Source organism: Epargyreus clarus, unplaced genomic scaffold, assembly GCF_041222505.1.
Source record: "Epargyreus clarus isolate Ecla_fem2 unplaced genomic scaffold, WU_Ecla_fem_2.2 ptg000013l, whole genome shotgun sequence".
Taxonomy (NCBI): domain Eukaryota; kingdom Metazoa; phylum Arthropoda; class Insecta; order Lepidoptera; family Hesperiidae; genus Epargyreus; species Epargyreus clarus.
In genome coordinates, this window is record NW_027332221.1 from 650,342 (window position 1) to 676,859 (window position 26,518).

The 26,518-nt window shown below is 42.3% G+C and overlaps 1 protein-coding gene across 1 annotated transcript; it reads right to left on the minus strand.

Annotated features, from left to right (window-relative positions):
• Positions 1–23,112: 23,112 nt before the first annotated feature.
• Positions 23,113–23,517, minus strand: LOC140746598 (uncharacterized). The gene has a single exon (XM_073078723.1). The coding sequence runs from the start codon at positions 23,515–23,517 to the stop codon at positions 23,113–23,115; it is 405 nt and encodes a 134-aa protein (XP_072934824.1).
• Positions 23,518–26,518: the final 3,001 nt, after the last annotated feature.

Here is a 26,518-nt window from a genome sequence, read left to right on the forward strand (position 1 = left end):
TTGTATGGCTTGAGGCAGTTACGAGTGCAAATGCTAAGGGTGCTATAACCTCTCTAAACAAGCTAAGCCAGGTGTTTGGTTACCCAGCACGAATAGTGAGTGATAGAGGCACTGCTTTCACGGGAAATGAGTTTAGGGAATATTGTAAAAATCAGTGTATTAAATATGTGTTGAATGCAGTGGCCTCTCCCCGAGCAAACGGACAGGTCGAACGTCTTAATCGCACAATCCTTAGCTCTCTCACAGCTTATATGGGTAATGAACAAAAAGGGTGGGATGTACACCTCCCCAAAGTACAGTTAGGCATAAATTCTACTATTAGTCAAGGGACTGGTAAATCACCGTTAGAATTATTGTGTGGTTTGAGACCACGGTTGGCAGCTGACCTTCAAGGTTCAGTTTATAGAACAGACCTAAAAGAGATGAGGGCAGACGCGGCCAAGAAAATAAATATTAATGCATCCCAAATGAAAAAAAGATACGACAAAAGTCGACGGTTACCCAAGCCAATCAAAGTGGGCTGCATGGTTATGGTGGAACGAAGGATTTTAAAACCTGGTTTAACTAGTGGTAAATTAGTACCACGATATGCCGGACCTTACAAAGTGACAGCTGTGTTACCTAATGACCGGTATCAAGTTACATCCACCAAGAACGGGAAAAGAATATATCAGAATATAGTGGCTTGTGACAAGTTGAAAGTCTGGCAGGCCAGATGTGTGTCATCCGACGAGAGTAATATTACTGATGAATAAATTAATCTTTAAATGTCTTTTATTAGCTTTATGTGAAAACGCCGTTAAGGGCTTAAATGGTTGGTTTGTTAACGTTAATCTCTGTAACAAGGTCTACAATGCCGCAAGGGGCGTATATTCTACGATGCCGCAAGGGGCGTATATTCTACAATGCCGTAAGGGGCGTACATTCTACAATGCCGCAAGGGGCGTATATTCTACAATGCCGCAAGGGGCGTACATTCTACAATGCCGCAGGGGGCGTACATTCTACAATGCCGCAAGGGGCGTACATTTTACAATGCCGCAAGGGGCGTACATTTTACAATGCCGCAAGGGGCGTATATTCTACAATGCCGTAAGGGGCGTACATTCTACAATGCCGCAAGGGGCGTATATTCTACAATGCCGCAAGGGGCGTACATTCTACAATGCCGCAGGGGGCGTACATTCTACAATGCCGCAAGGGGCGTATATTCTACAATGCCGTAAGGGGCATATATCCAACGCTGCTGCGAGGGGTTTCTTTTAGAGATTGCCGTAATGGGCGTCTATTCGACACCGCCATAAGAAGCTGGTGATTTTAAGTGCTGAGAGGGACTCATTATTTGTGACAGCCTTTAGGGGTTTCCATAATTATGATATGAAGGATACGTCAAAAACATGCTTCTGCAACATAACAAAGTGGTCCAGTATCGAACAGATCGAAGGTGTGCTCTTCTAACCAATCTCCTTCGGGGACGAAGGAATTGCAGGATGGCCGAACTGTTAGACACATCACTACTGTAAATGACCAACACTAGCTGTCATGTAGACAAGTAGTATTCGGCGCGCTTTTCGATGGAAAAACAAGATGGAAGTTTCGCAAGTTCGTTGTGCGTATTAAATATTTAAATAGTTTTTGCAAAGTTATCTATTAGTACATATTTGTGAAGTCGGCGCTCAATATATTTAGTTGCATAACGATGTAAACAGCGTGTCTAATATGAGCGCCGACTTCAGAAATATGTACTAAACCAACATTTATTTCAATTATTTTTTACTTTGTAGTGACATAGAAGTCGGTTGGTTTTTTTTGTTAAAATTTTTTTTCACCCTTTTTAGTGATGACATACTAACATTTATATTAATACAATATAAAATTGTAAAAACGTGATCATGAATGAAGGTAAGGTCTGAATTTACATTAATTGGAACCGCCCGCTCGCAGGGCGCTGCCGCGCCCTGCTCGCTTAGTTTTATAATATCTAATATGTTCCAACCTAACCTAACTAAATAGTCAATGATGAATTGGCTTTGCAATTCCATTAGAACCTACACCAAATATCTTCAAACACAACTCAATTATTCCCATCGGTTGAGGAGTTACATATTTTGTCTCCGAGCCACATTATCAGACCCTTAAATAGTCAATGACAAACTGGTTTTGCAATTTCATTAGAACCTACACCAAATATCTTCAAACAAAACTCAATTATACCCATCGGTTGAGGAGTTACATATTTTGTCTCCAGAACCCACTCTGATCCTCATCATATTTAAATGGGACCAACTTGTAGCAATTGTCCACACACGAAATTAAAGGCATTAAAATAGGTTCATAAACGGCGAAGTTATGGCTGTTATATTTACATGGGTGGAGGAGTTCCCCTCATTTTCTCCAGAACCCATCGATGGATCCTAACCATATTTAAATGGGACCAATTTCCAGCTCGTCCCTACAGAATAAAAAAAGAATTTTTAAAATCGGTCCACTAACGGCGGAGTAATTCGTGTACATACATAAAAAAAAAATTGCCGAATTGATAACCACCTCCTTTTTGAAGTCGGTTAAAAATTTGTTTAAATTAAGCTATGTCCGTAGAACTCGGGACGTTTTAGATATAAAATTAAAGGAAGCTGGACGAATTTCGTTGTGAATTTGATAAATGTTTAATTGTTTTGGGTAATCAGATAGCCGATAAAGAAATAAAAAGCGAAGCGTTGAAAGAAATCCAATCATATTACGATTTAATTAGGGATCACATTACACAAATCGAAACATTTTGTTCCAAAGATTATAGCTCGCAATCTACGTCGGGGAGCATCGTTCGCGATCAATCTGTCACAATGGAGGCCTTCGATTGTAGGACGGCGGTATCGTTGCTGCCCGTCATGACAGGCGATGAAGCCGTCACCAAGTCCCTGATGGATGGGATAGAATTATATGGCTCCACGCTCACTGACCAAGGTAAGGCTATGCTTATAAAATTCGTTTTAAAAACAAGATTAACTCAGAGTGCAAAATTAAAACTGTCAAATTCATACGACACGTGTGAATCACTCATTAGTGATATGCACAATTGCACAAACATCTTCTCACTCAAAAGTCGAGCACAGTCATTCATAAAGAACTGATGCAAATAAGACAGAATAGCAGCTCAATTGATAGCTATGCAGATAAAATTGAACAATTGTTTGTAGACTTGACGATATCGCAATCCGATGGTGACCAAAATGCATATAAAATATTACGACCGATAAATGAGAAAATAGCAATTAGAAGTTTCACGGACGGATTACGAAATCGCCAACTAAATACGATTTTGTCTGCACGTAATTATACTACACTGAAGGATACCATCAGAGCAGCAAAGGACGAGGAGACGTCCAGTAGCCGTAATTACGAAACAGTGGAACCGTCGATGTATTTTGGTAATCGTGGTGGTGTAAGTATGCGTCAAAATTATTCTCGTAGATATACAGGTAGTCGTATACCAGGACGGAGTCATCAGCAGCGACAGCAGCCAGATCATCAAATGTTACGGAGTTCGGTATACTACGGACAAACGTCACGTGGAAACCAACATCACGAATTTCGCGGAAAAAAATCGCGCGCTTGTCATCATCGTAGGTATAACAAACGCGGACCCTTTCGTAGTCGTAACCAGAGAATACGTTGCATGGATCCGACGAGTCAGGTAACTCAAAATTCCGAAAATGTTGATGACCCGGATAGTAACCTATTAGACTTTTTTCGAGACCAATAATATATTTAGTTGCCAACTTAGTAATTCAATTGAGTTAGCGATAGGTAACTCCAAATATAGATGGCTCGTGGATACAGGAGCATCAGTAAGCGCAATAAAATACGAGACGCTTACTTATCTAAACATACCTATTAATAAGAAACCGATTTACATAAATGGTATTGGAGGCAGGTTACAAACCGAAGGCTTTGTTTATTTAACGTTGTCTATAAATGGAATGGAATTTAATAATAAATGTCATGTAATGAAACAATTACCAACTCGGACTTCTGAAATTTTAGGAGTAGATTTTTTACGTAAATTCAATTGTTGCATAAATTTTGAATATAATAACATAACTTTGCATAGTTCTAATAAAACAGTATCGTAGGAGCAAGAGCATCATAGTTTTGTTCCATAAAAAGGGGGACAAAACAATGCTAAAGAACTATCGTCCCATTTCGCTCCTGAGCCACGTCTACAAGTTGTTCTCGAGGGTTATTACGAATCGACTCGCACGAAGACTTGACGAGATCCAGCCACCAGAGCAGGCCGGGTTTCGTAGAGACTTTGCTACCATAGACCACATCCACACAGTGAGGCAGATTATACAGAAGACTGCAGAATATAATCAGCCCCTGTGTTTGGCGTTTGTGGACTATGAGAAAGCATTTGATCGATCGATCGAAACCTGGGCTGTTATGGAGTCCCTGCAGCGATGTCAGGTCGACTGGCGATACATCGATGTGCTGAGATGTCTCTACAATGCCGCCACTATGTCCGTCCAAATCCAGAACGTCCAAACAAGACCCATCCAATTAAGCAGAGGCGTGAGACAGGGGGATATACTGTCCCCGAAACTGTTCACTGCTGCATTGGTGGATGTCTTCAAGGTATTGGACTGGCATGGACGGGGCATACGCTTAGACAGAGAATACATCTCGCACTTGCGTTTTGCCGATGATATTGTCATTATGGCAGAGTCGCTGCAGGAACTGCAGAAAATGCTGAACAGCCTAAATGGTGCCTCCCGACGGGTGGGTCTGGGAATGAACTTGGACAAAATGAAAGTTATGTTCAATGAGCATGTTGTTCCTAGCCCTGTTACCGTTGAGGGCATGACTCTCGAAGTTGTTCAGGAATATGTTTACCTCGGGCAGATCATGCAATTAGGTAAAAACAACTTTGAGAGGGAAGCCGATAGGAGGATCCAGTTGGGCTGGGCAGCATTCGGGAAGCTTCATCACATCTTCTCGTCGCTTATACCGCAAAGCCTGAAGACCAAGGTCTTTGACCAGTGCGTCCTACCGGTGATGACCTACGGAGCCGAGACGTGACACTTACAGTAGGGCCAGTCCATAAGTTGAAAGTCGCTCAACGCGCTATGGAGAGAGCTATGCTCGGTGTATCTTTGAGAGACAAGATCCGTAACGATGAAATTCGCATGAGGACTAAAGTCACCGACTTAGCTCTGAAGGCTAGCAAGTTGAAGTGGCAATGGGCTGGCCACATCTGTCGAAGAGCCGACAACCGCTGGAGTAGACGGCTCTTGGAGTGTGTAGTGAAACACACGCAAGTTGGTTTGACACTGTTTATTAATAAGGTACCCTCCAGATTTAACAAATATACTACATCTTTCCCTTCCAAAAAAAAAAAAAACAAACAAAAAAAAATTAGCATTAACATTATAATAAACTGTCGTAGATAAGTACACAGTTGGCTTTTCTACACATACAATTTTTAAATTCTTTGATGTAAGCTAATATTCTTTTTATATTAAAAAAAAAACTAATAATTTAGTGTTCTAAAATCTAAAATAAGTAAATTTTTAAAATTGTACTATTATTGCTTTTAGAAATGTAACATTAATATTTTACTATTTTACACGTTTGAAAAATTAATCATTCTTGCAGTTCGTTCCCCAGACCTCTCAGTAACAAATTTGGACGGCGATGGCGATGCACTCTTGCTACTAATAGTATTAAACGAACTGTCTAAGCTAGAACTCCCTGAATTTAATTTTGAAGTCCCTTCAAAACTATCTTGCTTGCTAATATTTGCTAGTTTTGTACGCCTACGAAACACTATTTTATTTACAGAATCACTAAAACCTACTGACGGTGTCCGCGGCGACATAAGCCTTTTTGTACCCTTTCCATTACCCACTGGCTCTGCCGCGCGTAAAACGAGCTGTCCCCGCGTACGTCGCAATCTATTACCATTATGATCTTGCACTATAAACGAACGCGGCTCCGATGCACGTGCTACGACCGAAACCGGTTTCCTACAACCATTGTCCAATAATGTCGCCTTTTCACCTAGTGAAATAGGTTTTAATGTTCCCGCAGACATATCGTACTGTCGTTTATCCTTACTTCTTTGAGTCATTAGAGCTCGATAGTTGCTGGTATTATTAACCGGTTCACGCAATAACTTCGTATTGATCGGTAATTTTGTTCTTAACCTTCTACCCATAAGCATTTGCGCCGGGGAATCGAAACCATTGCGCGGCGTAGATCTAAAGTTTAACAGACTCATATTGAAATCATCTCCTGAATCAATACATTTTTTCAATAAATTTTTAACAGTTTGCACGGTCCTTTCACTCTTGCCGTTTGACTGGGGATAGTACGGCGACGACGTTACATGACGTACTTCCCAATCTTGCATAAAATTTTTGAATTCCATCGAGCTATAAGCGGGCCCATTATCGGTCACTAACTCCGCCGGTATGCCATGGCGCGCGAACTGTGCTTTCAAAAAATTAATAACCTTTCTACTACTCATGCCGGTCAACTCTTCGACCTCAACATAATTAGAAAAATAATCTACCAGAATAATATATTTTTTACGACGATACTCGAAAATGTCCGATGCCAGCTTGTGCCAGGGCAAGTCCGGTATGGCATGCTGCAGCAGCGGCTGGCGGCGGGGCCGCGGCGCGTGCAGCGCGCAGGCCGGGCAGCGCCGCGTCACGCGCTCCACGTCATCGCCGAGCCCGGGCCAGAACATCACCTCGCGCGCACGCCGCTTGCACCTCTCGATGCCCAGATGACCTTCGTGCACTCGTTTCAACATCTCCTCGCGTAGACCACGAGGAATAAATACAGAATCCCCCTTGAAAATTACTCCATTAATGTAATGGAGTTGCTCGCGATAGGGCGAAAACACAGTAACTCTCTCGTTTACGTCGCGTCTATGTCGTGGCCAGCCATTCTTTATGTACTTAAACAACTGTTTACAGTCGCTGTCCGCCGCCATCTCCTTTTTATCAATGCTAGTTTTTCATCACTATACGGTACATTCTCTATTATGAAACATGCTTGGACATCGACCGCCTCAGATACGCGATCATGCATCAAGTCATCCAAAGAGGCTCGCGACAGCGTGTCTGCGATATACATATACTTGCCGGGCACGTATTTCACCTTGACATCGAAGCCTTGCACTCGCATCATCATGCGCTGCAAGCGAGCCGGCACGGCGACTAATGGCTTATCAAACAGAGCCTCTAATGGCTTATGATCAGTGTGAATGGTGACATCAGATCTGCCATATATGTATTGCCTAAAACGTTCCACAGCAAAAACTATCGCCAACATCTCTTTTTCTATTTGAGCATATCTCTTTTGCGTTTCGGTGAGCGTAAGCGAAGCAAACTCAACCGGACGGTCATCCTGCAGCAACACGGCGCCGAGTGCGACGCTGCTGGCGTCCACTGACACCACCACGGGCGCCTCCGTCGAGTACAACACTAGCACCGGGGCGCTTGCTACTTTACGCTTAAGTATATCGACTGCCTCACTATGATGGTTATCCCATAACCAATCGACATCCTTTTTAAGCAATGATCTAAGAACGTTAACACACTCCGAGCAATTTTGAATAAATTTTGATAAATAATTGATCATGCCTAGAAATCGTTCTAATGATTTTCTATCCGTTGGATATGGCATGTCTAGTATGGCCCTAACCTTCGAATCATCAGGTCGCATCCCGTTTACGTCAAATTTATGCCCTAAATAAACTATTTCTGATACTCCAAACTTACACTTGTCACGATTAAAACGAATACCTACTTGTTGCGCACGCTGCAATAAGGACTGAAGCCGCCTATCGTGTTCCTCCTTCGAGTTTCCCCACACTATGACGTCATCTATAAACGACTCGACCCCTTCCAAATCCTCCAAGTGTTGACGAAGTTTGGCATGAAAAATTTCCGGCGCACAACTTATACCGTACGGCAAGCGCAAAAAATGATATCGTCCGAAAGGGGTGCCGAAGGTGCACAGGTCAGCGCTGGCGTCGTCGATCTGGACCATCCAGAACCCGCAGCGCGCGTCCAGCACGCTGAAGACGCTCGCACCGTGCAACCGCGCCGCCAGCTCGCTGACCGTGGGCAACGTGAACTGCGCGCGCCGTACCGCCTTGTTTAGAGGTCTAGGATCCAAACATACGCGAATGCTACCGTCTTTCTTGGCTACCAACACTATAGCATTAACCCAATCGGTAACGTGTGTAACTTTTCTTACTACACCGAGCTCCTCCATTCTAACTAATTCCTCTAATAATTTATCCTTTAGACCTAATGGTATCTTTCTAGTGGGAGACATTACCGGTTGCACACTCTTATCGACTACAATACTATATTTACCCGGTAACTTTCCCAAACCTTTAAACAAACTTGAATATTGATCAATATTAATTCCATCAATACGGTTTACCAGCCCCATCTGAATACATCCCTCTAAGCCTAATACATTTTGACAATTTAAATCGGCAACAACGAATGGCAAAATGTAAGTTTTATTATTGTAAACAACGTCCAGATTATACAACCCCATTATAGGTAAGCAATTTCCAGTGAAAGATTGAACCCGTTTTCTAAAAGGTTTAAGTTGTTGAATAGATAACCCCAAATTTAAAAACTTACATTTTGAAATCACATTAATCATGGAACCTGTATCTATTTTAAGTACAATACGATTTCCGTTACATGTTACATATTCAATCCATTCTCTTAACGACTCACCCGAACGTTCGTCCTCGGCTATGGTATTAACGTAAAACACTTCGTCATCATCACATTCTATCGGATCTACGTTAAGATTTAGCACTTTACGCATCGATTCCTTTCGCTTACACACTCGCGAGAAGTGTCCGATATTGTCACACACAAAACACACCGCATCACGGGCAGGACACCGGTTCCCAGAGGAGCAGCGCGCGCTCCCGCAGTAGTCACAGGCGCGGCCGCTCGCGCCGTCCCGCGCTGGCCCCGCTCGCACCGAGCTGTCCCGTGCTGGCGCCGCTCGCGCCGAGCTGTCCCGTGCTGGCCCCGCCCGCACGGAGCCGCCGCGCCACCCGCGCGCTCGTCGACCCGAGGCCCATACGCCATCGCGTGACCTTGACACTGCATTCACCTGCACTTCTTCCAAACCACCGTCGATGCAAACACTTTCTTCCTTAGTTATTTCCGCCGCTTGACATATTTGAATTGCCTTCGATAAGGTCAATTCATCCGTGCGAAGTAGGCGATCTCTGACTGTATTGTTGACTATCCCGCATACAATTTTATCGCGTATCAAGCTTTCGTGCAAATCACCGAACTCGCATTGTTGACTCAATAGTCGCAGAGCGGTCACTTATTGATCGATATTTTCTTGATCTTCCTGGCTACGCGTAAAAAAATTGTAACGTCTCACTGTAATGTTCGATTTGGCACCGAAATATTTGTCGAACTTTTGTAGTATGCACTTGATGTCATCCTCACTTTCATTCTCCCCAAACGTGAAAGTGGAATAAACTTCATATCCAGCCGGTCCAATGAGGTTAACCAACAAACTGGCCTGTACTTCCTTAGGCTCTTTGCTCACTCCGGACGCTTTTAAAAACACCTCGAACATTTTACGCCATTGCCGCCATGATTCCGACCGCGCGGTCGGGCCGCCTTCGAGTGATAATTCTGCCGGAGGACGCGCGTGTTCCATAGTGATCGGGTACAAAAACTATGGTAAACAATAAAAACAGCACTTAGAAGTACTTTTAAGTACTTTTTCGAAAAGGTTTACGGTATAACTAGCAATTATACGACACACCGCTGTCACCATGTAGTGAAACACACGCAAGTTGGTTTGACACTGTTTATTAATAAGGTACCCTCCAGATTTAACAAATATACTACTGAGTGGAGACCGCGTCTAGGCAAACGTAGTGTGGGACGCCCTCCTGCAAGGTGGCGCGACGATCTGCGCCGGGCGGCGGGAGCTAATTTGATGAGAAGAGCCGAAGACCGGGCTCAGTGGCGTACCTTGGGAGAGGCCTATGTCCAGCAGTGGACTAACGTGGGCTGAAGATGATGAATAAAACAGTCATATTACTTTTGCAAATGGGTACGTTAGGTAATAATAACTTTTTGTCGATTTCTCCTAGATGTGAAAAAATATTTTATATAAATTCGGCCATGAAAGAAGATTGTGTGATTTTTCCAAGAGAGTTGTGTGAAGGAGTTTTTCTTTCTGGTGGAATTGTAAAAGTAGTTGACGGAAAAATACCAATACAGATATTAAATACACGAGAGGAACAGGTCAATCTTAGCTGCTTTAGGCCGGAAACAGATTGTTTGAGCAATTATTCAATTTGTAACTTTTATAAATATGATGTTAACCCCGAACGTGTTCGTAAAATGTTATCTTTATTACAATTAGATCATTTAAATAAGGAGGAGAAACCTTCTATCATGAATATTTGTTCATTTGTTCATTTTCTGACGTTTTTTTGTGCCAGGAGATCAATTAACAACTTGTAACTTATATGAACATAATATTCAATTAAAGCCTAATGCGGACCCGGTGTATACAAAACAGTATCGCTTACCTTACTCCCACAGAAATGAAATAGAAAATCAAGTGAAAAGTACGAGTATGTTACAAGACGGAATTATTGAACCCGCTTGTAGCGAATGGTCAAGCCCAATACTTCTGGTTCCCAAAAAGTCTGGTAGCAACAATGGAAAAAACTGGCGCCTGGTTATCGATTTTCGTAAATTAAATAATCGTATCGTTGACGAAAAATTTGCATTGCCCAACATAACAGACATTCTAGATTCTTTGTCTGGTGCTATGACTTTTCTCATTTAGACCTCAATCAAGCTTTTTACCAGTTAAAACTTAGTCCCTCTAGTAGAAAGTACACAGCCTTCACAACACCGTCTGGACAATACCAGATGACCCGGATGCCCATGGGATTAAAAACAAGCCCAAGTTCCTTCTCTCGATCAATTACTATTTCTATGTCTGGTTTAAATTATGAAAAAGCACTCACATATTTAGATGATCTCGTTTGCATTGGCCGAAATTTAGAAAGTCACAATAAAAAATTAATAGACATTTTATCTCGATTGAGAAAAGTTAATTTAAAATTGAACCCGTCTAAATGTGTTTTTCTAAAAAAGGAACTACTATATCTCGGTCATGTCGTATCTGCCGACGGTATCAAACCTGATCCGAATAAAATTTCAGTGTGACAAAACTATCCTATTCCCCAAAATGTAATTGATGTTAAAAGACTTGTAGCATTTGCGAATTATTATCGTAAATTTATACCGATTTTTTCTGAAATAACTACCCCTAAACAATTTATGCCGTAAAAATGTTATATTTGATCGGGATAATAATTGCAAAAAATCATTTTCTACTATTAAAAATGCTTTAACGACCCCGCCGTTACTTCAATATCCAAATTTTGACGATAATCATAAATTTATTTTAAAAATAGGTTTCGCCATCGGTTCGGTCCTGTGTAACCAAGATAGACGGCCAGTGGCATACGCTAGTCGTACATTGAATAAGGCTGAAAGAAATTACCCTACTGTAGAAAAATAATTATTATCACCATACTATATATGGGCCGTAAAGTACTTTCGACCTTATTTGTACGGACGCGACTTCATAATAGAAACTAACCATAAGCCTCTCGTATATTTATTAACATGACAAATCCATCAAGTCGACTGACTAAATTTAGGCTATTGCTCGAGGAGTACAAATTTGTAATACAGTATGTGAGGGAATCGGATAATGCAGTTGCAGATGCATTGTCACGCATCCAGATATCGAGTGAAGAATTGAAAGAGATGATATAGTTTCGGTACTCACTAGAGCTCAAAGAAAACGTTTGAACGACGTGCAAGTTAATTCTCACAAACCTACGTTTGATAAGGCAACCCCTGACGATTGGACTGATCACCCGAGAGTTGTGTTATGAAAGAAACACAGTTAGTACATACTCATTTAATAACCTTTTACCATTTTAACTATTCCAGGATAAAATATATAATCAAATATGAATACAAAGCATGTTTATTTATAAGAAACATATTCACCTAACCAAGCTTATCACACAAGTGTAATATCGGTTATACCATACATAAACATTTACAGATTTTACCTCATTTCTACTTGATTACTTTTACACAATACTAGTAGTATTTTAAAATAATCATCAATTACTTATCTTATTACATAGTTTCCTCTTACTTACAAGCTGTCTGCGATACGACTACAAACCGACTAACCGAGCCAACCTTATCACAGCCTTTTATAGGGATTTCAGATGCATACTTTTTTTTTTTTTTTTTGTTGACGAGGGGGAAACCTTCAAAAGGTACCCTATGCCGTGGGAGCGACACGGGGTTATGTGGGATTCATACCGCACTAAAACCCCCCGGTGGCCGTCCTCGGCGCTGCGTAGAGGACTCCGGGATCTCCAACGGAACGCAACCGGAGTCCACTTGGCGCGTTGCCCCGTCGGGCTCCGCCCAGGTGAGCTTGAAACTCACCACACCATCTGGTGTTCACGACGGTATGCGACCACACATACCGCCGTCCATCCCGGGGTTGCTGGCCGGGCGGTTCGAGCTCCCACTCTTGCCGTCCGCAACCCCGGAAGCCCCCTTTTAGTCGCCTCTTACGACAGGCAGGGGATACCGTAGCCCTATTCTGGTCCCGGAACTACAGGGACAACGACTATGAACGCCTAGCTAAGAAGGGAAGGGAAGGGCTTAGATGCATACTACCCGCAATATAAGTGTATTTTATTATCAAACTACCTATTTTAATATTTATTCTTCAATCATTGCTGTTAAGACGACAACACCTACCTATGAAAATGATGATATGATTTTTTTTTTAAATCTTAAATGTCAGTCGGGCTTTCATAGATATAATCTATATATAGGGAACCTAAGTTTTGTTAATAAAGGCTAAGGTACGCCAGAAAAGGCATACAGTTTTTTTTTTTTTTTATAATTATACCTAAACGATGAGGCAGGCGGGCTACCTGATGAAAAGTAGTCACCGTCGCCTATGGACATTTGCAACACCAGAGGAGTCGCCAATGCATCGCCGGCTTTGGAGGAGAGCTCTTTTTACACCTTTTTTGAAGAACCCCATGTCATAGCGCTCCGGGAATACCTCAGAAGGAAGTTCATTCCACATCTTGCACGTCCGTGGTAAGAACGTCCGTGCAAACCGAACCGTGGAGGACCGCCATGAGTCCAGTTGGTGTGGATGGAACTTCATCCTTCGGCGAGTGGTGCGATGGAGGAATGGTGACGTAGGCACCAGGTGTTCCTCGGAACACTCACCATTGTAAAGCCGGTAGAACACGCACAAGGAACCTATGTCCCTCCGCAAGCTTAAAGGTTCTAACCGGTCGGAGGTCCTGGGGTCGTTGACGATTCGGATCGCGCGTTTCTGCACGGAGTCAAGTGGGTTAAGTTGGTATTGGGGCGCCCCTGCCCAGAGATGGGAGCAGTACTCCATGTGGGGTCTCACTTGTGCCTTATACAACAAAAGGAGTTGCCCCGCAGTGAAGTACTGCTTCGCTCTGTTTAAGACGCCCAGCTTTTTTGACGCCAACTTGGCCTTAGCGTCCAAATGACCCCGGTACTGCACGTCACACGATATGTCAACTCCCAGGATCACCACACTTTTATCAATGGTGAGTGGAATACCTTGGAACCTAGGCGCTATGACGAATGGGGTTTTTTTAGCGGTAAACGCGCAGACTTGTGTCTTCGTGGGGTTAAACTCAACAAGGTTAAGACGACCCTATGTCGAGACCTGCTCCAGAGAGTCTTCGATTTTAGACACAAATCGGATTCTGCTTTCTTCTACGAGAGTCCGAGAGGTGTTTGCACGGCCCGTGTACGTTGCATCTCCCGTACTATCATCTGCATAGCAATGCCTGTTTTCTGCATCATATCATTGATATGCAGAATGAATAGTGTGGGGGAGAGGACTGAGCCCTGGGGCACGCCAGCATTAACGGGCTTCGTGTCTGAGCAGCACCCGTCGACGACGACTTTGATGTGCCGCTCAGACAAAAAGCTGGCTACCCATGCGTATAACCTCTCGGGAAGACCGTAAGATGGGAGCTTCGCGAGAAGGGCCCTGTGCCAGACCCGGTCAAAGGCCTTCGCGATGTCCAGGCTAACTGCCAATGCCTCACCATTGCTCTCAACGGCTTGAGCCCATCGGTGTGTTAGGTACACCAGAAGATCACCGGCTGAACGGCCCTTGCGAAAACCATATTGGTGGTCGCTGATCAGCCGGTGGTCCTCGAGGTACCTAAGGCGCTGTGTATTTACCACACGCTCCATCACCTTTGAGAGCAGGGAGGTTATCGCTATAGGCCTGTAATTAGCCGGGTCACTGCGGTCACCCTTTTTGGGAATCGGGTGAACAAGGGCTACCTTCCACGAAGACGGTACTTGTCCGGTGGTATACGAAAGCAAGAATAGGCGCGTAAAGATGGGAGTCAACTCGGGAGCACACGTCTTCAGGACCACCACGGGGATTTCGTCTGGCCCACTCGACATCAAGGGACAATAGAGCTCGCCTGACAGCTTTCTGCGTAAAGCGTATATTTGGCATAGAGCTCTCACACCGCCGTCCGTCGTCAAGAGTCGAGTTTGAGGCAAAGAGGGTACCCAGAAGATCGGCTTTTCCCTTTGCCGTGTGGGCCAGAGAATCATCTGGTTTCCGCAGGGGTGGTAACGAGGAACGACAGAAGTTTCCTTCGACAGCTTTGGCCAGCGACCAGAAAACTCGACTCCCGGAGGGGTAACCCAAGACTCGCTCGCCAATTCTGCCGATGTGCCTAGACTTCGCCTTGGCCATATGTTTCTTTGCTGAACGGGAGGCAGTGTTAAGTGCCGTTCGGAACTCGTCGGTGTGCGGATCCTTGCACGCGTGCGCTGATGCCCAGGCTTGGTAGGTCTCTTGCTTATGACTGGACGCCTTAGCGCAAGACCTATCAAACCAGGGCTGACTCCGCCCACCGACGGACACGACAGAGTTTGGAATAAAGCATTCCATACCCTGCCGAATCACGTCGGCCACAGAGTCAGCGCACGTGCTAGGATCACCCGAGACGAAGCATAGCTGCCTCCACGGGTACGAGGCCAGGAATTCCCGGAACCCGTCCCAATCTGCTGAACTGTAGTGCCAAACTTGTCGCTTCCCCGGAGGTCGAGCCCCCGTGGGACGTGATAAGGGCACAGAAGAACTTACCAAGCAATGGTCAGAAGATCCAAGAGGAGCCTTGACCATCACTTGGTAGTTCTCAGGTTGGTTGGTCAGCAGAAGATCCAGCAAAGAAGCAGTATGGGTCTCTACATCAGGTACCCTTGTAGGGCCGGGTACGACCTGGGAGAGCCCATATGCCAAGGAGAAGTCATACGCAGATCTTCCGGCAAAGTCAGTGATTCGGGAGCCCAGCCACTCAATATGATGGGCATTAAAGTCACCCAGAATCACTAACTCTGCCGAAGGATACTGCTGCAGCATTCTGTCTGTTGCCCACTGGACGTGCTCGAATAATCGAGTTGTCTCAACATCTCCGCTATAGGACCTATATAGGCACGCGTAGACGCGGGTCTGCCCCCCAAGATCTACGCGTACCCACAACAAAGATAGGTCCTTGTCTTCAAGGCAGCTGAGACGGCGGCAGCAGATATCACCCCGAACATACGCACATACCCCGGCTCGACGCCTAAAGACATGTTCTAATTTGTAGCCGGGGTAATCCAGGTACGATGTATCGTCTGGAGGTGATATCTGCGTCTCCGTCAAAAAGAGAAAAGCCGGCTTTGCCGTCTCGAGGTGGTGATCATTCAGATTTGAATGGATCCCCCTGATGTTGCACATATCCACAGTAAGTGTGGAGGGGGTCGCCGCTGTACAAACTATATTCTTTTTTGGCTGCCTTGTCATGTTGGTGTTTTAAAAGAGGGGGGATAGTAAAGGATTCGCGAAGCTCCATCGACGCCACACGGGACAAGGTGCGGGTCCTGTAACATCGTGCTCACAGTGGTAATGTGGGATGCTGGCGCGGGGGACGGAAGGGCCCCCGGTCCCCCCCGTGCACGACTACCCGGCTCCACTCCACTCTCCGGTCTCTTACTCCAGCAGGGCAATCATGCAACGGGATTTTTCGCCGGTTGACGGGATAGCCTCCCGGGCCAGAGGTATAACGGTGTTACCCGGGTTCGGGTCCCCAACTAACCGGCGGGCGGCCAGCGAAAAACCGTTTCACCGGGTCTCCCTGGCCCCCGCGCCAACGCACCACGCCCCCGAGTGCAACGATGTTTAAACAGACTCGCCGGACCCGATGGATACGCCGTCGGAGGCACCGCGAGAGGATGGGAAGGGGGGATGAAGGGATGATTTATGAGGAAGAGATTAGATATTAATTATTTATTTTGATAACGTGTCTTTTTAAATTAACTGGGTTCACGACGGTACGGTAGCAAAAAACTCTGTTACACAGTACAGTATAGTTAATAACTGATACTAATTCAGTGGCTTTCAAAATTTGGATTATTCACCATTTTGTCAAAAGCGTCGTCGGCGAGTGCGTCGCCAAATTTGAGCCTTCCACTAATCGTAGCCGAACTCACGCAGTACTGTGTATTACACGAAACTGTTCAGCGTGTTTCCTATCAGTATATGTCGTATCTTTCTACTTAAAAGAAATAAGATTTGGTATATAAATGGAAATTAGTATTATAATTGTTGATAATTGAGAACGCAACCTCATCTTAAGTTGGCATTAGTAATTATGTATGTTTAGTTGGCAACATTTTTTTTCTCTCTTCTTCCTGTCATTGTAGCACTCGGTAGCAGACATTTTATTTTTCACGAATAAAAGTATATTTTTTCCGTGTTACCTAAAACAGTTGTATTTTTATTAAACCACCCAAATATCAACATGGTAGCAGAGCGTGGTTTATAAAAGTACAAACGCAGTTTAGAACAAATAAAAATCCGACCGACGTATTGATATTACTGCAGATTCAAACTCAGGAGGCGAGATCATAATTTTGTGAAAAGTTATCAAGTTCTTTTAAGAAATGGCCAATTCAAGCCACAATCCATTTCACATCGATAGACTTGTCGGAAGAGACAATTACGTGACTTGGAAATTCGCCGTGGAAGTTTATTTCAAATTGGAAGATTTGTGGGACTGTATTGACGGAACCAATGTCGATAAGAAAAAGGAAACTAAGGCACATTCAAAACTCATACTATTGCTGGATCCAATAAACTATGTACATATACAGAGCGCGACTACATGTAAAGGAGTCTGGGAGAGTTTACAACAAGCGTTTGACGACAGCGGGTTGTACAGGAAAGTAGCCTTACTGAGAGACCTAATTATAAGTACATTGGACAGTTCACGAGACGTAGATGACTATGTGACTAAGATTATTTCGACCGCGCACAAGCTCAGAAATATCGACTTCAGTATAGATGATGAATGGCTTGGAACGTTAATGTTGGCTGGCTTACCCGAAACGTATAAGCCAATGATCATGGGTTTGGAGAGCTCCGGAATGAAGATCAGTGCAGACTCATTTAAAAAAAAACTTCTACAAGAAGTTCAGCGTTCAGAGAGTGCAGCATTCTTCATTAAGAAGCCCGCCATTCAAGTAAATCACAGTACAGCTAAGGTTCGCAGAGGGCCCCGATGCTTCAATTATAACAAGCATGGTCACATAGCCAAGAATTGTCGTGCTCCGAAGAAGAAAAATATAATTAAAGCAGAAGATAATAAAAGTTTTATTGCAGATTTTTCAGCATCTTCACAGACAATGAATCCGGACCTTTTGTATGTGGACTCAGGTGCCTCCATGCACATGACTAACAGATGTGACTAGATGTATGATGTAACAAGCCCACCGATACCTACCATAACAGTTGCCAGTAAGACACCGCTACCTGTGGAAAGTATGGGAAAGGTTAATTTATTAATAAATGGTAGTGAACAAAATAGAATTCAGGTAAGAGAAGTTCTATACATACCTAAACTTGCAGCTAACCTTTTATCTGTCAGTGCTATAGTGAAAAATGGCTGTAAAGTAAATTTTAAAGATAAAGGTTGTGATATTTATGACCATAATAACATGTTTCTGTGTTCAGCTACACAAGTAAATAATCTATATCAGTTAAATACTCATAGAGAGATTTTTTCAAATTTAACATGTTCAAATTATTTAAATGATGTTGTTTTATGGCATAGACGCATGGGACATCTGGACTTCTCTGATGTTAACAAGTTGCCAGAGTGTGCCGAGGGAGTTAAACCGTTGCCTGTTAATAAAAGTAAGATCACATGCACTACCTGCCTGGAAGGTAAACAGAGCCGACAACCATTTAATAATATTGGATCGAGAGCATCATACCCACCGCAGCTTATCCACACAGATGTATGTGGACCGATGGAACAAGCATCACTGGGAGGTATGAAGTATTTTATTACTTTTATTGACGACTTCACCAAAAGAGTACATGTTTATTTATTAAAATTTTTAACAAAAAATACAACCGACTTCTATGTCACTACAAAGTAAAAAATAATTGAAATAAATGTTGGTTTAGTACATATTTGTGAAGTCGGCGCTCAATATATTTAGTTGGATAACGATGTAAACAGCGTGTCTAATATGAGTCATCATCACCCCATTATTGTCCCACTGCTGGGCACGGGTCTCCTCTCAGAATGAGAAGGATTAGGCCGTAGTCCACCGCGCTGGCCAAGTGCGTATTGGTAGACTTCACATACCTTTAAGATTTTTATCTCTCAGGTATGCAGGTTTCCTCACGATGTTTTCCTTCACCGTTTAAGCAAGTGATAATTAATTTCTAATATGAGTACATAATAAAAAAAGAATTATTAAAATCGATCCACTAACGGCGGAGTAATTCGTGTACATACATAAAAAAAAAAAAAGATACCGGCCGAATTGATAACCACCTCCTTTTTGAAGTCAGTTAAAAAGACAAACTGAGTGTTCTTGCAGTATTCAAGGAATATAAATGCAAAGTAGAAAATGAGTTAGGTAAAACCATTAAAACTATTAGGTCAGACAACGGCAAGGAATTTTGCTATAAGGAATTTCAAAGTTTTTTAAGTAGATGTGAAATTGAACATCAAACAAACACTCCATATACACCTCAGCAGAATGGGCTGGCTGAAAGGATGAACCGAACACTTGTGGAAAAAGCCAAATGTATGTTGTTTGATGCACAGTTGTCCAAGCAATACTGGGGTGAGGCCTTGGCAACAGCGGCTAACATTATAAATAGATCTCCGACCAAATCTGTTGATGGCAAAACTCCTATTGAGATGTGGACAGGTAAGAAACCTAACTTATCTAATATAAAATTTTTTGGATCTGAAGTTATGGTCCAAGTACCTAAAGAAAAACGCCAAAAATGGGACACTAAGTCTAGAAAACTTGTTTTCGTAGGATATTGTGAATTTAGTAAAGGATATCGGTTACTCGATCTGAACACAAATAAAGTCATTAAGAGTAGAGGTGTAATATTTTTAGAAAATGTTCAAAAATTTGATAATAATGTGTACTTACCTTGCTTACCTGAGAGTGATCCTATACAGATTTCCGAAGAATCCTGTAAACCAGAATTGGAAAACGACTCGGAGCATTCATCGAGTGAAGATTATCTGTCGGGTGACAATGATAATTCAACCTACATACCAGACGAATCAATTGACTTGTCGACACCAGCACGTAATGTAAACTTACGTCCGCGTAGATCTGTCCGGTATGCAGAGAAGGATGAACATGATGTGAGTTATTTTTGCCCTGCACTTAATTTGAGCGATCCTCAAACTCTAGATGAAGCTTTACAATCCTCACATGCCGTGCAATGGAGGAAGGCTATGCAGGAGGAATATGATTCCTTAATCAATAACAGAACTTGGACACTGCTAGATTTGCCTCCCCACAAAAAGGCTTTGCCCTGTAAATGGGTATTTAAGAGTAAAACTAATGAGAAGGGAGACATTGTTCGTTTCAAAGCTAGATTGGTGATTAAGGGTTGTGCTCAGAAGAAAGGAAACGATTATTTTATTGTATCTTTCTGAAATTTTATAAAGTATGTAAATGTAGTTTCGTTCTTGTATCAAAATTGAAAAGGAAAAAGTATAATGCAAATGTGAATCTTTGGAACACAATCATTTATAGTTCGTGTTTTGGAGATACAACTTATAATTTACCTTATTTTAATACATATAATGAATAATGCATATATAATAGGTATTTATAGATATGTATGTAAAACCCATGAGTAGTTCTGGGGCAGGCCACTAGGGGCGCTTTAGGGGAGACAAAAAATACATAGAGTTTCCTCTCTATAACATGTATATAATAATACTCTATGCGTTACTTGCAATATTGAACACGTCTTGCATTTATTTTGCGTTTGCGTGCCTTGCGTTTACTATTGTGATAATATGAGTGTTCAACGATCACCACCAAAACGCTCACCGACGGGTGGTGGATCACAACCCGACTTGTCCAAGATGAGCAATCTTACGGTAGATTCGCAAATCACCTTCAGAAAAAGAAAACAACCGTTAGATCATGAATGCGAATGCTCTAATCAAATAAAAGAGATGCGGACTGAACTTACTCGAATCAGTTCATTGTTAGAAAAATATGTTGTATCCAATGAAGACATTTTGAACAAAATGCAAGAAAGTATTACAGAAGTAAAAAATCAAATTACAGAAATTAAATCATCAAACGAAGAAACTATAAATATAATACGTAATAACGTCACTGAGGTAAATACACAATTAAATGATATTAAAGCATCTACATCTGACATAATCACAGAGCAGAAAAACATAGAAACCCACGTAACAAGACTAGAAACCCAAGTGTCACAAGGAGAAAACAAAATAAAACAAATCGAATCTGATCTCAGAAGCCTTCGAGTCGCCCCTAAAACATCATCTTTTAAAACTGAAAATCAACTCTATGTTAATGAACAAATAATCCGCGAAATGCAAGACCGCAAATATAGAGAAAAAAACATTATACTCTTAGGTGTACCAGAACAAACATCTCTTAATGTTGATGAAAGAAGGTCCAAAGATTTAATAGATGTTTTAAAAATTACTTCCTCGGTGATTAAAGATATCCCAAAACCAATAAAAGTAATTAGAATTGGAAAGTACACTCCCGGGAAAATTCGCAGAATTAAAATATGTTAAGACTGCAGGAACTGCTAAAGAACTATTACGAAACAAAAACAAATTGCCGGACAATATTAAGATATTTTCGGATCAGACTCCATCTCAACAAAAATATTTAAGTAGTCTAAAGCAACAATTAACATCCCGAGAAAATAATGGTGAATGTGACTTAACTATAAAATATATAAACGGGACACCCACTATTACAAAAGCTCAAGCTCCAAAAAACTTCAATCAATAAAAAGCACATAAACAAATTTTGCCAATACTAACACTTACCAAGTTCTAGACAACTACAAAAATATCCAATGCAACAAATCACGTCTTACATTCTTATACCTTAATGCAAGTAGCATATGTAAAAAAGGAAAATTCGAAGTACTAAAATGTATATTAAAATTAATACCAACCACTGTACATGTCATTTTGATAACAGAAACTTGGATTAAAAATGAAACTCAAGTTCTACAACTGCAAATACCCAATTATACGCACTACCACATCTATAGAACTGACTCAAGAGGAGGTGGAGTTTCAGCTTACATTCACAATGACTTAAAACATACCATGTTCGATTCAAGCTATATAGGGGGAAACAATTATCTATGGATTAGGCTAGAGAAATATTCACTTTACATAGGTCTTGTTTATAATCCTGGAAATACAAACTACAAAGACTTCCTCGAAACATATGACTCGCAGTTGCAACGAAAAAAGAGAGCAATTGTTTTCGGGGATTTCAACATGGATCTTTTAATAAGAGACAAACAAACAAAACAATATAATGAGCTTTTGAAGGAAAATGGACATACACTACTAAATAAAATCGCAACAAAATATAGCACCAGAGAATGTTCCACAAAAAAGTCTATATTGGATCACATTACAACCAATCATAAAGAGGACAACTTTCATATGGCAATAATTAACTCGCCAATGACAGACCACAAACAGATATACATGGAATTAAAAAAAGCTAAGACTCCCCCTAAAAGACGTGTACAATATGCAGCAATAGACTATAAGAAATTAACGACTTCTGTCACTACAACAGACTTTAAAGAATTCCGTGATAACTACAATGAAATGGAAAACAAAATAAAGATTTTAATAGAACAAAATAAAGTCCCGAAGACAAAGATCCTCAACAACATCCTCAAAAGGACTGGATAAATAATAATGTTATAACTGCTATTACTCGACGAAATATTGTCTGGGCAGAGCTTATAGAGAACCGCGACAATGACGCCTTAAAAAAAGATTTCATCACAGTCAAGGATTATGAAGCAAAGCTCATTCAAGACACAAAAGATAAATACTACTATAATGAATATGTAATACTACTTGTCGGGGACACCTTTTGATATTTGTGAAATGAAGTTTTAAACTAAATTAAGTTTATTGCGTGATAATATGATTTGATATGATGTTTGAATGATAGTGTGAGTACACTCGCGAAATTGTCTTGTTTTGTACGCGTCACGTAGTGCACTGAATGTTTCCACGATTGGCGTAAATGCGTGGTCAGCGATGTGCGGTCAAAGACCGTACATACTCCCGGGCGAGAGAAATGAGATGAGACGAGATGGATGATGTGATCTAACCTAATACAAGATGATTGGCAAACAAAATTGTATTGTGTATGATTAATAAACTTAGCAGTCCCTAGACGGTTCACTTAAAAACGGTTTTCCTAATTACGGATGAAGTCGATCGTTCGACATGAATGTCTTGGAGTTCTCTAATGTCGGTGCACGCACTCCCGCACTGATCACTAACACTTGTGTTAGTGTTAGTGATCAGTGCGGGAGTTCCTCAGTTGCACCCGAAGAGACACCAGCAGCAGCAGCTGCAGCAGGCGACGGCGCAAAGACGCGGCTTCGCCGCAGCCTTCGCAACGCGGTGGCGATACACGCTACGCACGCCAACCCGATGATCACGTAGATGGCCGTGTAGTGATGTACGTCGTGGCTAGAGACTCTATCGGACAGCACCATCACAGATTTAAGATGGTCAATCTGCTTTCCAATCTCGACCAGTTGTGTGTGATTGATAGTTGTCGTGTCATTTACTTTATCTAACGGTACAGAAATATTGATGATATGATTTATCCCCCCGGCTTCTGGCCATTGGATGTCAGATGAAATGTTGATGCTACTGCTTCTCGGGTTATGGGTGTATATGATGAGGTCATCGGCTTTCATTATGCAATCTTTACCTAAGGTTAAAATACCGGCACGATTAAGTTTCACATTAGAAATATGATGCTCACACAACAATCGTAATGAACAATCATTACAGCAGAAATACAAGTAGGTATTAATTGTATGCAAGTTTGTCCACTTGTTTTTGCATTCGGTTTCGGCTGTTTCACACCTATTATTTTTATCTTTTATGCACAGCTTATCTTCGAATCTCATATTATAAAATGGTTTATGTACGTGGCACAGGTACAAATGTTGATGATGGAGGCAGGCTTCTATTTCTATTCCAGATAACGGCACGTAAATATCCTTTTTAATACGCTTTTATTAGCTTGAGACGTATGTATGTTGGTATGTTAGTATGTTTGTATGTTAGTATGTAACGGAATCTTTGAACATGATTTTAACCCCCTTCAAAACGTCGGATTAACTCGAAATTTGGCATACTTATTAAGGACCGATGACAATTCAATATTTTAAACATTCTGACCCGTTATCCTTACTAGGATAATCAGGATCAGCGATTTTTGTTTTCCTGAGACCCGGAAGGTCTGCGTTAAGACCAATAAAGGAATCTACCAGGCGCGCCGATCACCTGACCTGACCTGACCTGACCTGACCTGACCTGACCTGACCTGACCTGACCTGACCTGACCTGACCTGACCTGACCTGACCTGACCTGACCTGACCTGACCTGACCTGACCTGACCTGACCTGACCTGACCTGACCTGACCTGACCTGACCGATACTCTCTTAATTTTCGAAACCATTTAACTCCGTTGTCCGTCGTCACATCTCAACACTTTTGGTGTCTACGGATTTCTCTCATTCAGACCATACCAACGATACCTCATTTGTTTATTTCCGAATAATAGTTTGTTAAAAAATTCAATTCCTAGTTTTCGCATTTTCCACTTTCAGTTTTTCACCTATTTCTTGCCCCCCCCGTTGTTAGATTTCTTCCATTCTTATGTCAATAGCTCCGTCTCTTTAACACCTATCCGTGGATACCACTCACGTCTGTCTCGGATCTGTAGTTCTCCAGGAATTTCGATTTTTAGACGGAAAAATCGAAAAAATTTGCCCGCCCACCCGTCCTATACCGTAACACCTTAGGTGGACGAGATTCGGTTCCGCGACCCGAATTTTTATTGATTCACGGAATCGATTCTTTTCGGCCTCCTGGTTTCTTCCCTAACCTATTCTGTATCCAAATTTAGTTTCTGTCGTGTTTTATACACGATTATTATTGTTAACTTCAAAATGGCAAGTACGTCCGAAATTGCCTCGGATGCATTATTCGATGCTGTCATACAGCAGCAGATTTCTGACACTCCTCAAGCTGGCCTTGGCAGCAACACTGAAAGGCTCGTTAAAATCCAACACCTCTCTCGGCGCATCGTTTTCGCCATAACATCCGGCAGGAGCGTCTCGTCCGAAAATAAGAAGCTTGTAATTAATTTAGCTAAAGAGATCGAGACGCTCTCACGTGAGACGATGGTGTCGGTGGAGCAGAGCGACGTGTTGGTTGGCGTCAAGGCCACTATAGAGAATACAATAAAAGCCGAAATATCCAAGTTGAACAAACCAAACTCAACTCCAAATCCAACACCAACCTTAACCAAGATAGTTCCACCTACATATGCTCAAATGGCATCCTCCAACATCCCCAATCCCCCCAAAATAGCAAAACCGAAGAGCAATCCTTCAATTATAGTTTCTCCATCCTCATAGGATGCGAATAGGAAGGAAGTAGCGGAGCAGTGGCGCAAGGGTATCAATTTTAAGGAAGTTCCCTATGCTCCCGCCGGCATCCAACCAGCAGCGGCAAAAATAAGATCAGAGTGGAATTCGATACCCTTGACCAGAGGGAAGAAACCCTTAAGCGGCTTGAGTCATCCAAGGACATCCGCGCAGAACCCACTCGCAGACTCAAACCCATGGTGGTGCTGAGAGGTATCTCAAAGGAAACCTCAACTGAGGAACTCACAAAGCTGATCATACAGCAAAATCCGGAAGTAGGACTACTCAGACCGGACGCTGATGACCTCCAGTTCAGGTTTCAAAGACGAAACAAGCATGATAAACTATATAACGCCGTATTGTTGACCTCACCGCCCATCTGGAACAAAATCATAGAATTAGGACGCCTTAATGTAGACCACCAGAAAGTACATGCAGAAGAATTCGTGCCCTTGCTGCAGTGTCTCAAGTGCCTGCAGTTCGGGCACCTCAAGAAGCACTGCACAAGAGATGAGACTGCCTGCGCACATTGTGGTGCAGATAGTCACACCATCGAGAAATGCTCTCTGAAAAACAACTCAGATGACAAAAATTGCAGCAATTGTACTAACAAGAACAAAAAACAGAACTCCACATCCGACACAAAACATTCCGTCTTTCCACGTCTTACAGCTGCCCGGTGAGAGACGCTATGAGACTCAGAGTCATAGGAAAGATTGACTACGGCTTATAGCAACTAAAGTGTCTATCGCATTCGCACAAGGTTTCCAGTAGTCACAAAAACACACAGTCCACCTACAATCTTAAAATGATCCAATGCAATTTAGGCAGATGCTACTCCAGTGAGCAAGAATTCATCAATTATTTCTCCAACAATAACTATGATGTGGTCTTCATATCTGAACCATATGTCGGCAAACATAACACAATGAGAAACGTTCATGGCTATGAATTATTCCAATTTGGTACAGACACTCGAGTCAAGGCAGTCATAGCAATCAAATCTAGTTTAGGAGCTGCACTCGGAATCACCAACTACTCCTCGTCGAACATCACCGCTGTCCAAATTATTCACAACTCAAAGAAGTTCTTCCTTGTATCAGTTTACATTGAACCAAAATCCGATGACAATAGTTCACTTACCAAATTGGATCTTCTTCTGCAACATATCAATCAATCCCATGCCATAATATGTGGTGATTTTAACGGCTGGCACCCGGTGTGGGGCTCTCCCACAACTATCAAACGAGGACGCG